General features: G+C 42.0%; 1 protein-coding gene across 1 annotated transcript; it reads right to left on the reverse strand.

Moving 5' to 3' along the window:
• Positions 1–3,787: 3,787 nt before the first annotated feature.
• LOC110176627 (uncharacterized) lies at positions 3,788–6,247 on the reverse strand. Its single transcript, XM_020943052.2, has 5 exons — positions 5,809–6,247; positions 5,593–5,678; positions 5,241–5,324; positions 4,191–4,456; positions 3,788–4,115 (listed from the first exon to the last, which is right to left on the reverse strand). The coding sequence occupies exons 1-5, from the start codon at positions 6,215–6,217 to the stop codon at positions 3,989–3,991; spliced, it is 972 nt and encodes a 323-aa protein (XP_020798711.2). The 5' UTR covers positions 6,218–6,247; the 3' UTR covers positions 3,788–3,988.
• Positions 6,248–13,212: the final 6,965 nt, after the last annotated feature.

Consider the following 13,212-nt stretch of genomic DNA (forward strand, 5'->3'; position numbering starts at 1 on the left):
ATATACTCCTGCTGGCATGTGTCTTTGTCTTTACTTAAGTGGAATTAGGATAAAAGATTATCCCCATAGTTCCATAGTTCTGGCAGAATTAAATTAAAGAGAATCTGGTATAAATTCCATCTCATCGTTTAATCGCATTTGCTTTTTATATGTGGTTATTAATATGGCACCATAACATGAAAAGCCTTGGGCGGTAAAGTGTTTTTAATTGAATTGCGTTTATGGAAAGATTTATGACAATTTCGAAAATGAATTTGATCCGGCTTAAAGTCATTAAAAACATATATATATTCAGTTATGACAAGCTTAATTTGCAAAACTAATTTACGGCATTGGATTTTAATTGGATAATCACGGATTCTTGGCACAAATTCCGGCCAAAAACAATGAGCTATTCGAGTAGCACTTGAAACTTTTGTCAAAACATTGTGCAAGATTTCAGCAAGAAGTCTTAATTCCCCGCGAACAGCTAGAAGTAAATTATAATCTGCGTAAAACAATTTAAGCAGTCTGGCAAGAATGTCATCCCCAGACAGTCATCTTCGTTTCGGACGGAACTTTTGCTGCAAATTAGATCGTTGTCCAAATTCGATTGTTTCACTTGCTGCCGGCTTTTCCGAGCTACCCCACTGCATTTTCCAAGAGAGAGAGAGAGAGAGAGAGCCAGTGCATTCGGTGTCCGAGGAAAGTTTGTGTGCACAGTTCTAATTAGCACGCTAAAGATATTCAACACTCAACGTAATTAAATGGAATTTTAAGCGATGCATTGCAGCCGCTCGCCAGTTTCCAGTTGCCAGTTGCCAGTTGCTAGTTGCCAGTTGGTCCAAAGAGCCTTTAATTACTGGCTCCCAGCATCAGTGTTCCTTGCTGCTCCTTGTCCTGCTCCTGCAGATAGCAGCTTGGATGCAGATGCGGATGCTGCGGCGGATGCTGCGGCGGATGCCGATGCGAATATGGAGGATGGAGCCAACTTTTCGGGGGGCGGCTGCGGGGCTGAGTGCAAAAACTTGGCCGCACAAATTAATCATAACTTTGGAGGCTGCCACTGCTGCAGGAGAGCAGTGCCTTCATCTTGGACAAAATGTTGCCATGCCCGCCCATTAAATGTGGGTTAGCAGTGAGTGTACACACACTCCCAGTCTCAGGCTCAATTCCTAGCCCACTCCCAGTCCAAGTTGCAGAACCATCTCCATCTCCCGCCCCCTCACATTGCATTTGCATGCTGCAATTTTCTGTGCGTCGGCGTTGCCGGCTGTCCAATAAATTTCAGCTGTGCTGTGGCATTTATCAAAATGGCAAAAACTTTGCGAACGGCTGCAGCTGCGCAGTGGCACGAGACAAGACATTCTCCCTGCCGCTGGCATCCCAAGTTTTCCTGTTTGTTTTACCCAAATTGCCTGCCCAAAACTTTACACACAGAGCTGGAAGCGTGCCGTGAGTATCCTTTGGAATGTTTCCTCAACATTATTTACTTGATAAATATATGCATAAAAGCAGCTTAAAATCTCATTATTAAAAAGTATACTCTTCAAGAAAAGGGAGATTGATTAAACAAATAAGAAACTAAAAGAAAAATATGTATAAATCAAGAAAGATGGTTGGGTTGCATTTGATGTATTTTATAAATAAAGGTTTCAGAGTTTCTGCTGATATGTATTTTATATATATTTTATTTTTAGTTCTCCTCACGTGCGCATCCCTTGTGGCAAGGACTCAAAGTCGACCAAGTCTGCTGCTGAATGTTGATAAGCAATAAGAAGCGGGACAACGACCGAGACAACTACACTTGCTTCACACAGAAACTCCGAAGAGGCGGCAACTTTCCTGCCAGGCAGGCCGAGTTGACAATTCAAGGAAAAGGAAAGAGGAACTGCATTTTAGTGGAGTGGTCGGACACACCTTTCAGCTTAAGCTCGGTTTGTTGTAATGGCTTTCCATCTAGGACACAAGGAGACAGCAGAAGCAGCAGCAGTGTCTTTTATTGTTTTATGGTCGTCAGCTTGTTTGGCTTGCCGAGATTGTCAATGTCCATCTGGTTGAGGGAAGTTGTTGTGAAATATGTTTCGGGGAATGTAATAACTGCTTAAGTAACCATTGCTCTTGGTTTATAAGAAAATATGTTTGATAAACTGCATTTCTTCAAGCTGCAATAAAAGAGGTTCAAAGCAAATGGATATATAAATTCACATATATTTCTTAGATAAATGAACTTAAGAAAATATATGTAGTATAACTTAGTATTATAATTGAATTTCGAAACTTGCTTTAAAGAGCTAACCCTATAAACCAGATATATTATTGATCAGCATTAAGCCGAGTCTGACAAAATTTTGCAATAGAAAAGCTACCATATAAACAATAGTTAAATGCAGAGAAAAATGCCTCTATCTCTCTCCCTCTCTCTTGCTTTCTCTTGTGTCTATTTCAGTATGATTACCTTTCTCTGTGCATCTCTAGAGACATCGCTTGCTCTCTTTCTCTCTCGTTCTCCCTTTCTCTATTCTCTTTACTGGGACACTATAAATACAGGCACTGCTGGTGCTCGGGCCTCAGTCTATTCGCGGCCTCCCCGTTGTTTACATCTATGGTGATAGTGATAAAGATAACCTTTCGACCCCCGAAAATATCACCTGGCTAATGCAACATATCTGGTTAATTAGGAAGAAGCTTCTTCGATGATACCGTGAGAAGTCTAATTAGAGTTACCGAGAATTAAAGTCTACACTGGAAGGAATAAATCATTGACAAATCAGAATATGTCCTCTATTGCTTTAAGTCTTAATCGGTAACGAATTTTTGGCATAGTTGTGATAATTTTATACCCTTGCAGGGTATTATAGTTTCAATCAAAAGCTTGTAACGATGTCAAAGAGTCATTTCCGACCCTATAAATCATATATATTATTGATCAGCATCGAAAGCTTAATCGATCTAGCCATTTCCGGTAGAAAAATAAAGTTTTGAAATTTTTTCGAAAATTGAAAATTTTATAAGGGGTTACATCATTAAAATTGTCAAAATTAGACATAAAATTGAATATTTAAAATTTTAAAAATAAATATGCAGAATTGTTAACCCTGCAAAAATTAGCACAGAAAATCTTTCCGAATCGAAATTAATGCATTTTTGGCTTAGTTATGGGATTTTTAAGTTATGATTTTTGATTAGCCTAAAAAAATATAAGAATAACTATTTAAATGCTCTGGGTGATAAGTATTTGAAGGTCAATAAGCAAATAACAGTTTTCTATATTTCGATTTGCAATAGAAATTATAAAACTTCAAAAATAAAATATATAAACAAACACATTTGATAATAAAGCTTACTTAATGTTTACAAATTTTGAAAGTTTATTTTATTAAAATTATCAAGAATTTGAAAACGTTTTTTATTTTCTTAACCTTCATATGCTGACTTGTCAATATAATAAGAGCCATTACAGAAAATAATATTAAAACTTATAATTATTAACAATGTTCTCACCTTCATACTGTTCACACAGGAAGTTGAATACTGTTCCCACAAGGTAAGAAAGAGATAGTTATATGAACCAAGTGAGTTTTATGGCAAGCAGCTTTAAATATGGCGCTAGCCTTCAAGCTTTTCTGACTTTTGACACTAAAGCAAGCAGTTTCCTATTTTCATATCAGTTACCTTATGCTTACAGCTAAAAACGGTTTAAATTTTGAATAGAATTTCTCGTTTTCTCAGTTAAATATTGGCTTCTAACCAAAGTTCTTTTAGATTGCAATTATAAAAAGAAAACACTCTTCAGTCATTTAATGCATTTAATTTTAAAGTTTTTCATCTTTGTTTTATTGACAACTTAAGAGAAGCAATTCACATTTTGCCGGCGTACATAAATACAGAGAGTTTTTTTTAAATAAATAATATAAATAGCTAACGTCTAGGTGGAAGTCATAAATTAATTTAAATTAGTTTAGAGAGAGTCCAGCCGGCGATGGCTGGGTGGCCAGGAGGCCAGGATCTAGACCTCGTTGCACTCCAGATACAACTGGCGACAGTCGAAGCCGGAGCGACCCCTGCGTCCAGCGTCATACAGTTCCTCGAAGCTGCTGCCGCTGCTGCGGCCCAGCACGTAGCTGGTGGCATAGCTAAGGAAAATATATAGTATTTAGTATTTAAGAAGCTCCTCTTTTCTTAGGTTTCTCTATAGTTTTGGCACTCACGATCCAAGCTGACAGAAGATGCTGCTGCCGCCAATCTCGCGAACGCACTCCGTGTTGGCATCGCACATGTATCGCTGCGTGCACTTGTCCTGGTTCTGGTCCGCCTCCGAGTTGCGATAGGTGCGCACATAGCCCTTCATCAGGGAGATGCCAGCCACGACGGCGTCACTCACCGAATCCCTCTTGCCCAGGGAGCGGGCTGTCAGGGAGCGGTGCGAGAAGGAAGTCTTCAGGGCGTCCAGGAGGTTCATCACGATCTGTATGAACTGAGGATGCGGAAGGGGTAGTAGCGATGTTCAGTGGCGTGGAGTGTGTGTATGGAGAGTGTGTGTGGTGTGTGCGAAGGTAGAGGAAGCATTAGTTAATTAGTCTTGCATTTGCTTGTGCCAATACAGAGGAGTGTGTGTGTGTATATCAGTGTGTATGTTGTGTGTGTGTGGTGTGTGCATTGGAACAATTTACACTCTCAGCACTAAGCAACAAGATTTGGGCATTACCATGACATTATTTAAAATATATAAAAACTAAATAACTAATTCAACTTTTAAATTCGACCAAACATCCAATTAAATCTAAGAAAATTAGTAAAATGTGTGTAATTAAGCTTCTAAAATACGTCAAGCAGATCATAAGATGTGGCATAATTAGCTGTATTTTAAATATATTTATAGCTATAATAATATTTAAATCAGAAACTAAGCACAAAACTTAAAAGTTTAACACCTTCATAGCTTAATCATCTTTAAAACTTATCTATAATTTTGATGTTCCCAAAACTATGTTTAGACCTAAATTTCCTTGTAAATAATTGAAATTATTAAAGGCCCTGTTATAGTTCTTAGCATTAACTTTGAAAAGACTAAATGCTTTTAAGTTCACTCTTGAAATTTTAAATTTAAGTTAATGACTTTTCAAAGTTCAAGTTATCACAGAAATGATTCAAATTTTAACCGTCAAGCATATAGAAATCCCTCTTGAACTTGAACCCAAATCTTGTTGCTCCGTATTGGTTCTTTTGTGTGGTTTGTGAAAGCAATAAAGATGTTTTACCTCGCCAGCTTGCTTGGCCATCGAGTTGACTTGATCGGGGTCTCTGGAGCCTAAAACGGCCGACATCACAGCCACCAATATGCCCTGTGCGATTATTAGCGAGGTAGAGGTAGAGGAGGTAGGCGGGAAGCAAACATAATCGAGAGAATAAGAAGAGCCAGGCACCAGAATCGTAATCAGTATCGGAATCAGTATCAGTATATAAAGGCATAAGATGTATAAGATATAAAACAGAACGAAACGAAAACGGTAACGATCGAACGCAGCAAATTACGATAAAAGCAAAACAAAAGTGGCACAAAAGCAATCAGTGAGTGTACACCTGTTAGGGGCTAATGGATCGATCGATTACCTGCATGGGAGATCCACCGTTGTCGACCTTATCGATGCCATCGCTAGGTGCTCCGCCGCCCAGCAAGGTGTTGATGATGCGAAGACCTGTAAAGTAACAGAAATGGTTATATTATGGGAACAGCCATAAAATCAGGGGGGTATCTTGATTTTCCCCATCATTTTTCCCTTATTACACATAATTTTCAATTCAAATTAGAGAGGGAGAGACACTCACCCATGGAGATGACATTGGCCCAGGGACTGCCGCCCAAACCGATCGAGTTATCCACATCCTCGGACTTGGTGGGCGTCTGATTCATGGCTCCGTTGAAGAACATGGTCATCACGGTGGACAGCATGTTGGACCAAGTGAAGCCACCGGGTCCACCCACAGTCTCCTGAATCTGGTTGCTCTCCAGGTCATCCTCGATATCGTCCAAGGCCACCTTTTTGGAGGCATTCGGCTTCACGGCGAACTTGCGACCCTGGGCAGCCAGACCCTCATCATGTTGGACTGGTGACTGAGTCACCTGATGCTGTCGCTGGTAGACCTCCTGCTGCGGGAAGGCAAAGGTCATCAGGAGGCAGTTGCTGGCCACGATGGATAGCAGCAGGCAGGCGTGCACTTTCCGTTGGTTCCACATGTTGACTGAAACGAAGAGAGATGTGGGATTAGGAGCTGATTGACATTCAGCCGGGCAATGCCCGAGGTGGTTCGCATAACAACACTTTCACATTGCCCAACTGTGAGTGGGGCACGAAGCAGCACGGGTCAGGAATGGGAATTAGCATTGGCCTATTTGAGCGGGGCACGCTTGGCCCAATTTCAATTGGCCATAACACATGTCATTAGAGCCAGTATTTCAGCATCGACCCCACTTCAAGCTAATCAAATTATGGTTTTAATAATTGATTACTGATAATCAATAACTAGTTAGAAAACATGGGAGAAAATTACATATTTCAGTTAGAGAATACTACCGGATTTCCAAGTCTATAAAGTTTTCTTACTTCTCTTTTAATTTTCTTTATTATTTCTCTTCTCTCTAACATTCTTTTCACAACATTTTTCCCCCAATTTCAATTACTTTTGTATGCAAATATCTCTTAGGTAAGGTTATCCATAAACTATAAGTATTATCTCTCCCAGCACTCAAGTCTCACCCTAGTACTACTTCCTAACTGTCACCCAGCGGGGTTTTCCAAATCATAGTCAAAAATGTTCCCATTATATGTATGTATATGTTACAATTTCCATGGAAACCAGATAAGAAAGTTGTAGCTGCGCGTAATTAAAGCCAAAGCGTCTTCAGTTGCTTCCGAAACATCCAGAAACGGGTAAAACTGCTCCCAATTAAGGTGTCGGTCAAACTGAACCTGTTCCTCCCAGTATGAAGGCCCCCGGGCCGCGGATTGAAGATGGCATTCGAGGCAGGGAAATTACCCGAGTGGCAGGTTGCAGGTTGGGCAACGTAGAAAGCCGCCACAGGTGAGGCAAGGTGGCAAGTGCCGGCAATTAGACATCATCGCTCTGCTCAGCTGGATTAGCGATATTACGAGTACGAGTATCGACATCGGAAACCGCTCACAATGGGCCGTTCCATCGAAGCGAATTAGAATGGTAGTGCCAATGGGGGAAGCTCATCTCTTTGTGGGTTCTTGAGCTGGCAGAGTAAGCCATCATGTTGGCCAGAACCAGTTTCAGCGGCTCTAACTAGCGGTTCTTTCGCTCAGATGTCATGCAGCAGGTTCCCGTTACAATTAATAAAGCCAACGAGGCTGAGGAATGCCAATGGCAGAGATTGCATTGATTTCCATTTAATTGCTGGCCACAGAAACGGGCTCCCAGAATGGGTCATTGAGTCGGAGAATATATACAAAGAGGCAGAGAGAGAGAAATGTAAATTGTTGGATCATTATTAATCGGGGAGCTAGTATATCGCATGGACTCCTGCCTGACGGCTTTGTGACACAATTCGACCCAGTTCCGTGGAAATTATGGCCACCATGTAAATTTAGAAAGCCGTTGGAGCAGGCGCTCTCTGGCTCCGGCGTGATCCAGCGATTAGACTGCCTGAGATAATGGTAATTAATAGCCGGGAATGTGTGGCAGAGAAATTTTTATTGACTGCAACCAATGGAGAAGGAGGGAACTCCACCATTTAGCTGAGCTCAGGCGAAACTGTGATGGCCAAATTAGTCACAGCCACTTTTCGTGATCGGTTTGATGACATAATTTAGCTACATTAGTTCTCCGCCTAACTAGCTCCGGCGAAAAGCGCATCTTTCGCCAAGAGAGCGAGTGAAACACGCAACTCTAATTGGAAACAACACACGCAACTCTTACTTTCATGGCCTGCCTTAAAACGGCAATTAAAATCGAGGCACAAGCATTTTCAATAGAGAAATAACGAGCGCAGCAATTACACTTGCTGCCTGCTGGTCAAAAGTCGCAAATTAGAAAGTGTGGAAACCGCAGTGGACAACGAGGGCGGGGGTGTAACACTAACCAAGTTCTTTGGCAGGCACGCCGAGAAATATCATTGTAATTTTTGTGATATTACTCTCCCCCACAGATGTATGTATTTATTTTCAGTTTCGTTTGCGGTCTCGTGCCGCAGCACGCTCCACTGGCTCCCTGGTCAAAGTCAAAGATGAGAAAGCGGTAAGACGTTCGTGATTTGCGGTAAATGAGCCAGCCAGCTCTCCGTCCCACCTCTTGACCGTCTTCTGTTTCTGGGAGTGGAGTGTATTGGAGTGGCTGGGATTGAAGCCAAGGGGCCCTGAGTCATTCTGCGGGCTGCTTTAGCCGGGTTTCTGGACTGTCACGGACTGGTTTCCGGCTGGGCTCGCAGAGAAACTCTGCCAGCCTCAAATATTCACATTTCACTTTCTTTTTGGCCAGAATCAAGCGGAGCCGAGGTTTATTGACCAAGAAAAGTTAAAATTTAATTAAATGCTTAAGAGCGGTACTTGCCGAGTGCTTAACCTTAATGGGAATGCTCGGCGGCTTTCTAGCAAGTTTGTGCCCTAAGTCTTTCGTTTTCGCCGCTGGTCAGCGAACCCTTGGAGGAGGAAGCCCGCTGCCTAACGGCGTCTGAGCTGCATTTTAATCAAAAAAACCCCGGGGAAGGTGGAAATTTTATTGATTGTTCGGTAACAGCATGATGCAATGCAAGGGACAGGTCGACGATCCACTTTAATGGTGAAAACACAAGAGTATTCCAAAACTTTTACTGACCCCAAAATGCAGTGATAAAAACACGAAAGCAGAACAAATTGCACTTGCAATTGCCAGCAGCCATTATGGATATTAGACAGCTGCTCTTGATGGCCAAATTGCAACTGTCATTGCCCGGATTCGCTTTGTTTAAGCCATGAGTGGAGCAGCCACAGCAAACAGAAATCATTGCACATTCTCCACACCGGCGGCAATCGAGAAAACAAATTCAGTTTGACTCGGCCTCGGCCCAAACATAAAATGTATTAAACACGACTTAACAGCTTCAAAGAAAAACTTTCACCTCGCTCAACTTGACAACCAGCAGCAACAACAAAAGCAATAACAACCACCGCAGAAATGCCAAAAGCAACCAAAGTGAATGAAAGCCACATAGAAAGAGCTCTGGCAAATAAGTAAACAAATGGGGAACAATCGTGACCTTTGGCAGGCAATTAAATAAATAAATTCTATATGGGAAATTGGCCAAAAGGCAGGCGTGTTAATTGGCCAGGCCTGAAGCATAGCAGAAGCCAAGGCAGAGGCGAAGACCCACATCGAATCAAGGCCACAGACAAAACGGCCGCAAGGCCTCCTCCACTTCAATGGGAGACAGAGTCGGATCCAAGCTGGATGTGGTTTCGTGGACGAGGGGCACTCGAAAACGTATTTCTTTGGACTGACAGTCGACGGGCGCCCATTTGGGTCAGTGGGCGGCCATCATCGCCGGCTGGCTTCGAAAGAACCAAGCAACCAACTTGGCTGAATGCACATTTCCAGGTGTGTGCCACACCTCAACCCCTTCGCCGCCTTTGCGTCTCCTCTGCTCCCAGTTGCTTTGACAAGTTCCACGCTCCGTCCAGTCGATGGGTTTCTGTTTGCTCTTTCATGCAAAGTTGTTAACTCGTTTAACAGAAATCCTCTTCCCTCCCCCCTCTGCTTGCCGGGTTTATGGCCCCGAGTTCTGTTATTTCTTTTGGCCTGACCCAAATATTTGGCTCTGGCCATATAGCCCCAATTTGTTGGACAAACAAAACGTACGGCACGACTCGAGGCCGAATAGTGGCATTCGATCAATTGTCAATAACTTTCTACTGCTGGATTCTAGTCGAATGCATGTCTATATATGCGTTGCGGATTATATGTATGTATCTGCCTGGGGATTTAGGGTTTTTGACAGGAAGTGATTGTGCACTTTTCAGTGAAACTGTAAGCTACCATTGTGGTTACTTTGCTTGTTTTTATTTTCAGCTGTTAATAATGTATTTACTTAAATTTACAAGCACGATTAATCATACAATTTTCTCTCATTGTCATCTCTGAATCACTTTCAAATTTCATAAGACAAAACTAACTTTATGCTTTTATAGAAAATATATTTAATACCCCAAGTGTACCAATTTATTTCCCATTTCAAACCCTGTTTTTCAACTACTGAGCTGGACATTTGCCATTGAACATTTTTTTTCACTCACCTGTCGATTTATCCGCTGTCTTTCAGTTCCGATGAGTTCGATGCAATTAATCTAAACTTTAATTACAGTTTCGGCCAAGTTGGATTTGGCTCGCCGAACTAAAAAAATTGCAAATTTAAGCACGCGATTGTCAAGCACACAATTCACTTAGAAATTCACCCAAAAATTACACTGGAAAATGCACTGCTCTCTCTTTTCTCGACGCTCGATCGATGGGTACTTTCGTTTCGAGAGGCTTCAAAATTTCACTTGGCACTTGGGACTCTTGGCTGCTTTCGTTGTGGCTATTTCGCTGTTGCTGCGACTGCTGCTGGCGTTGTCTGAAACGGCGATCGCCTTGAACCCGGGCTTTTATAGCCTGACCCATTTTGGCCACTTCGCGAGAGGCCTGGAAGCGAGCAGAAGAATTGCAGCCGCGAAGGCATCAAATGTTGGCAGCAAACGTTCGACACCAAACACGTTGGATGGCGGTGAGAGTGTCGAGATCTCAAGAAGTTGCAAACCAAGTTAGGGTTACTTTTGAAAAGATAGTTTTAAGATTTTTTAAAAATTATTCAATGGGTACGTTCCATAAGTATACGGGATTATATATGGGTTCAATTTTACCATTTTCATATTTTTGGGTACCTAGAGACTTCTGGTACTTTCGTATTATATATACTTTAAATACTTGCATGTTGGTTATAGGCTTGAATGCCTAACAGATTTATTTATGTTATGGCACCAATATTTGTATATTATTGATATACAAAGTTTAAATAATTTCCTATTATTTTCTCTGAACAAGTTTGAAGTAAAAACCCGCCAAATGTGCACCTCCGATCGCATGCGTGCCGCGGCGCCTGCGCAGATGGCTGTCGAACATGGTTCGACAACGAACAGGTTGCATGTTATAAATGCTCAGGTGTGATGAATAGCGATCTTTCGCCAGATATTCAGTTGCCGCCTTGTTTACCATTACTCTTAAATTAAGAGTCTTAATGCGTTTATGGCCCATTGTTGTCTGTTGTCGTCTGTCTGCTTCCTGCAAATAGGGTGTAAACGGTGGGTGTGGTTATACCTGGGTGATTTACCTGGATGATCTATCAGCCTCAAGGTTTTCCAACTCATTTGCATGCCCGACAGCAGTCGTTGTGTTTACCTTTGACCTTGACTAAGGCAGCTCATCTGCAAAATATATGGAGGATTTACTTGGCCTTCGCTTGATATATTTTCTATTAATTTAGAGTGAAAATTAAGTGCAAGGAGCTCTTCAACTGGACACTGAGAAATTGTCTATAAAAGAATGCTTCAGCTGCCCTTTGCTTGGCCCAATCTCAGAGTTACTTGTAAATTACGAAAGTTCTGGGCTGAGAAAACATTTTAAGGGATTGCCGAGAAACAAAAGAGGTTCGTTTTTTTCTAAATTGAACTACGAGGGTGTTGGGGGTTACATCAGCAGCCCTCTCCGGCTGGCCAACTACTACACGTGCGAAAAAGTTAATCCGTCGAGGCAAAAGTTTTGCCAAGGATGTCTGCCAGACATCCAGTCGGCTAAAAGTTCACCGAAGGAACCAGCCCAATCAACCCCTTTCCAGGTAGCGATGGGGCATTAGAGCCCTTGCGAAATCAAATCGGGAAAATAGAAATGGAACAGCCAACGAAGGTTGCCATCTCGAACTGCATTTGTGTGTGTTTACATTTAGTTGTATTCGATTTGCATACCCGATGGGCCCTGGAATTTGGACTGAAGCTGGGATTGGGACTGGGATTGGGATTGGGATTGGGTTTTTGGGGCTAGTCCACCCGTAAATCAATGCCAACAGTGCGGGCAATCAGGAGTGAGGGCAGGTCCTCCTGTAACCCGTTAAAGTGGATTATTAAGTGGCATTAAAGCCGAGTCAAGTGCTCCTGCTCCTGCTCCTGCTTCCTTCCTTGGAGTGCTTGCTTATTGAATGCGAGTAAATGCGGTGGGATTTATGTAAATCCTTGGCAGAGCACCGACTATGCACTATCCACATCCGCATCCATATGGGTCTGAGAGGAAGACCACTTGGCCATATGCTTAATGCGGCCATAATTGCTCCGCATTTGTTATCGCCCAGCGACTGACTGACTTTGCATATCGTTCTATTTCATGGGGATTAGCGATTTCGCCCCCTTTATTTATGTATGTGCTCAAATCGTGGTCGTTTTTGTTTGCCAATTCCAATATTATTGTTTACACTCGCCCCACTCAATCACATTAGCCTAATGATTTTCCTGTCAACCAAAGGGCCCGGCGGGAAGGAATGGGTGGTCGGCCGCAGACTAAACATGAAGCATAAATCAGCTTATCAAAATCGGCATTCAGTAGTTTCAGTTTATAATTTGTACAGGCAACACAATATTTGGCATAAATGATGAATTGTTTGCCGACCAGGGAGCCACTGCCAGTGGCATAGTGTGTGTGTGTGTATTCGTGATGTGGTATTATCCGATAATTCCCCATAGGGCTGCATCCTGAAATCACAGAGTTTGCAGGGAGCCAACAATTGAAGTTCAAGGGATTATGGTTTGAATTGTGGCTGGGCTGAAAACTGTAAACAACATTTTTGGCCCATACTTTCCATCCATCAATGCTTCTATTGTTCTATTTTATTTTATTGCCACAACTTGTAGAACATGAAATAGAATAGATATTAAATTTAAAAATACTATTTCTGTATTTATATAGATATAGATTTAGCATCTTTGCCTCCTTTAACTCGCACTCAATTTCTGTTAGCTTATTCCATACATTTTAAATACTTGGCAGCCAAAGAAGTGGAAAGTTTTCCCACCTCACTGCCTGCGTTTAATTCTTAAAAATTCTGTTTAAAGAAATCGAAACTCGACAACAATTAGGAAACAATTTGATTCAATTAGCAAGTTCTTTGGCCCCAAAAATTCGGAGTCCAAATTAGCAAGGCTGCCCGAAGTAGAG

The sequence above is a fragment of the Drosophila serrata genome, unplaced genomic scaffold (genome assembly GCF_035046125.1).
Source record: "Drosophila serrata isolate PLE 108 unplaced genomic scaffold, ASM3504612v1 contig_30, whole genome shotgun sequence".
In the NCBI taxonomy this organism is placed as follows: Eukaryota; Metazoa; Arthropoda; class Insecta; order Diptera; family Drosophilidae; genus Drosophila; species Drosophila serrata.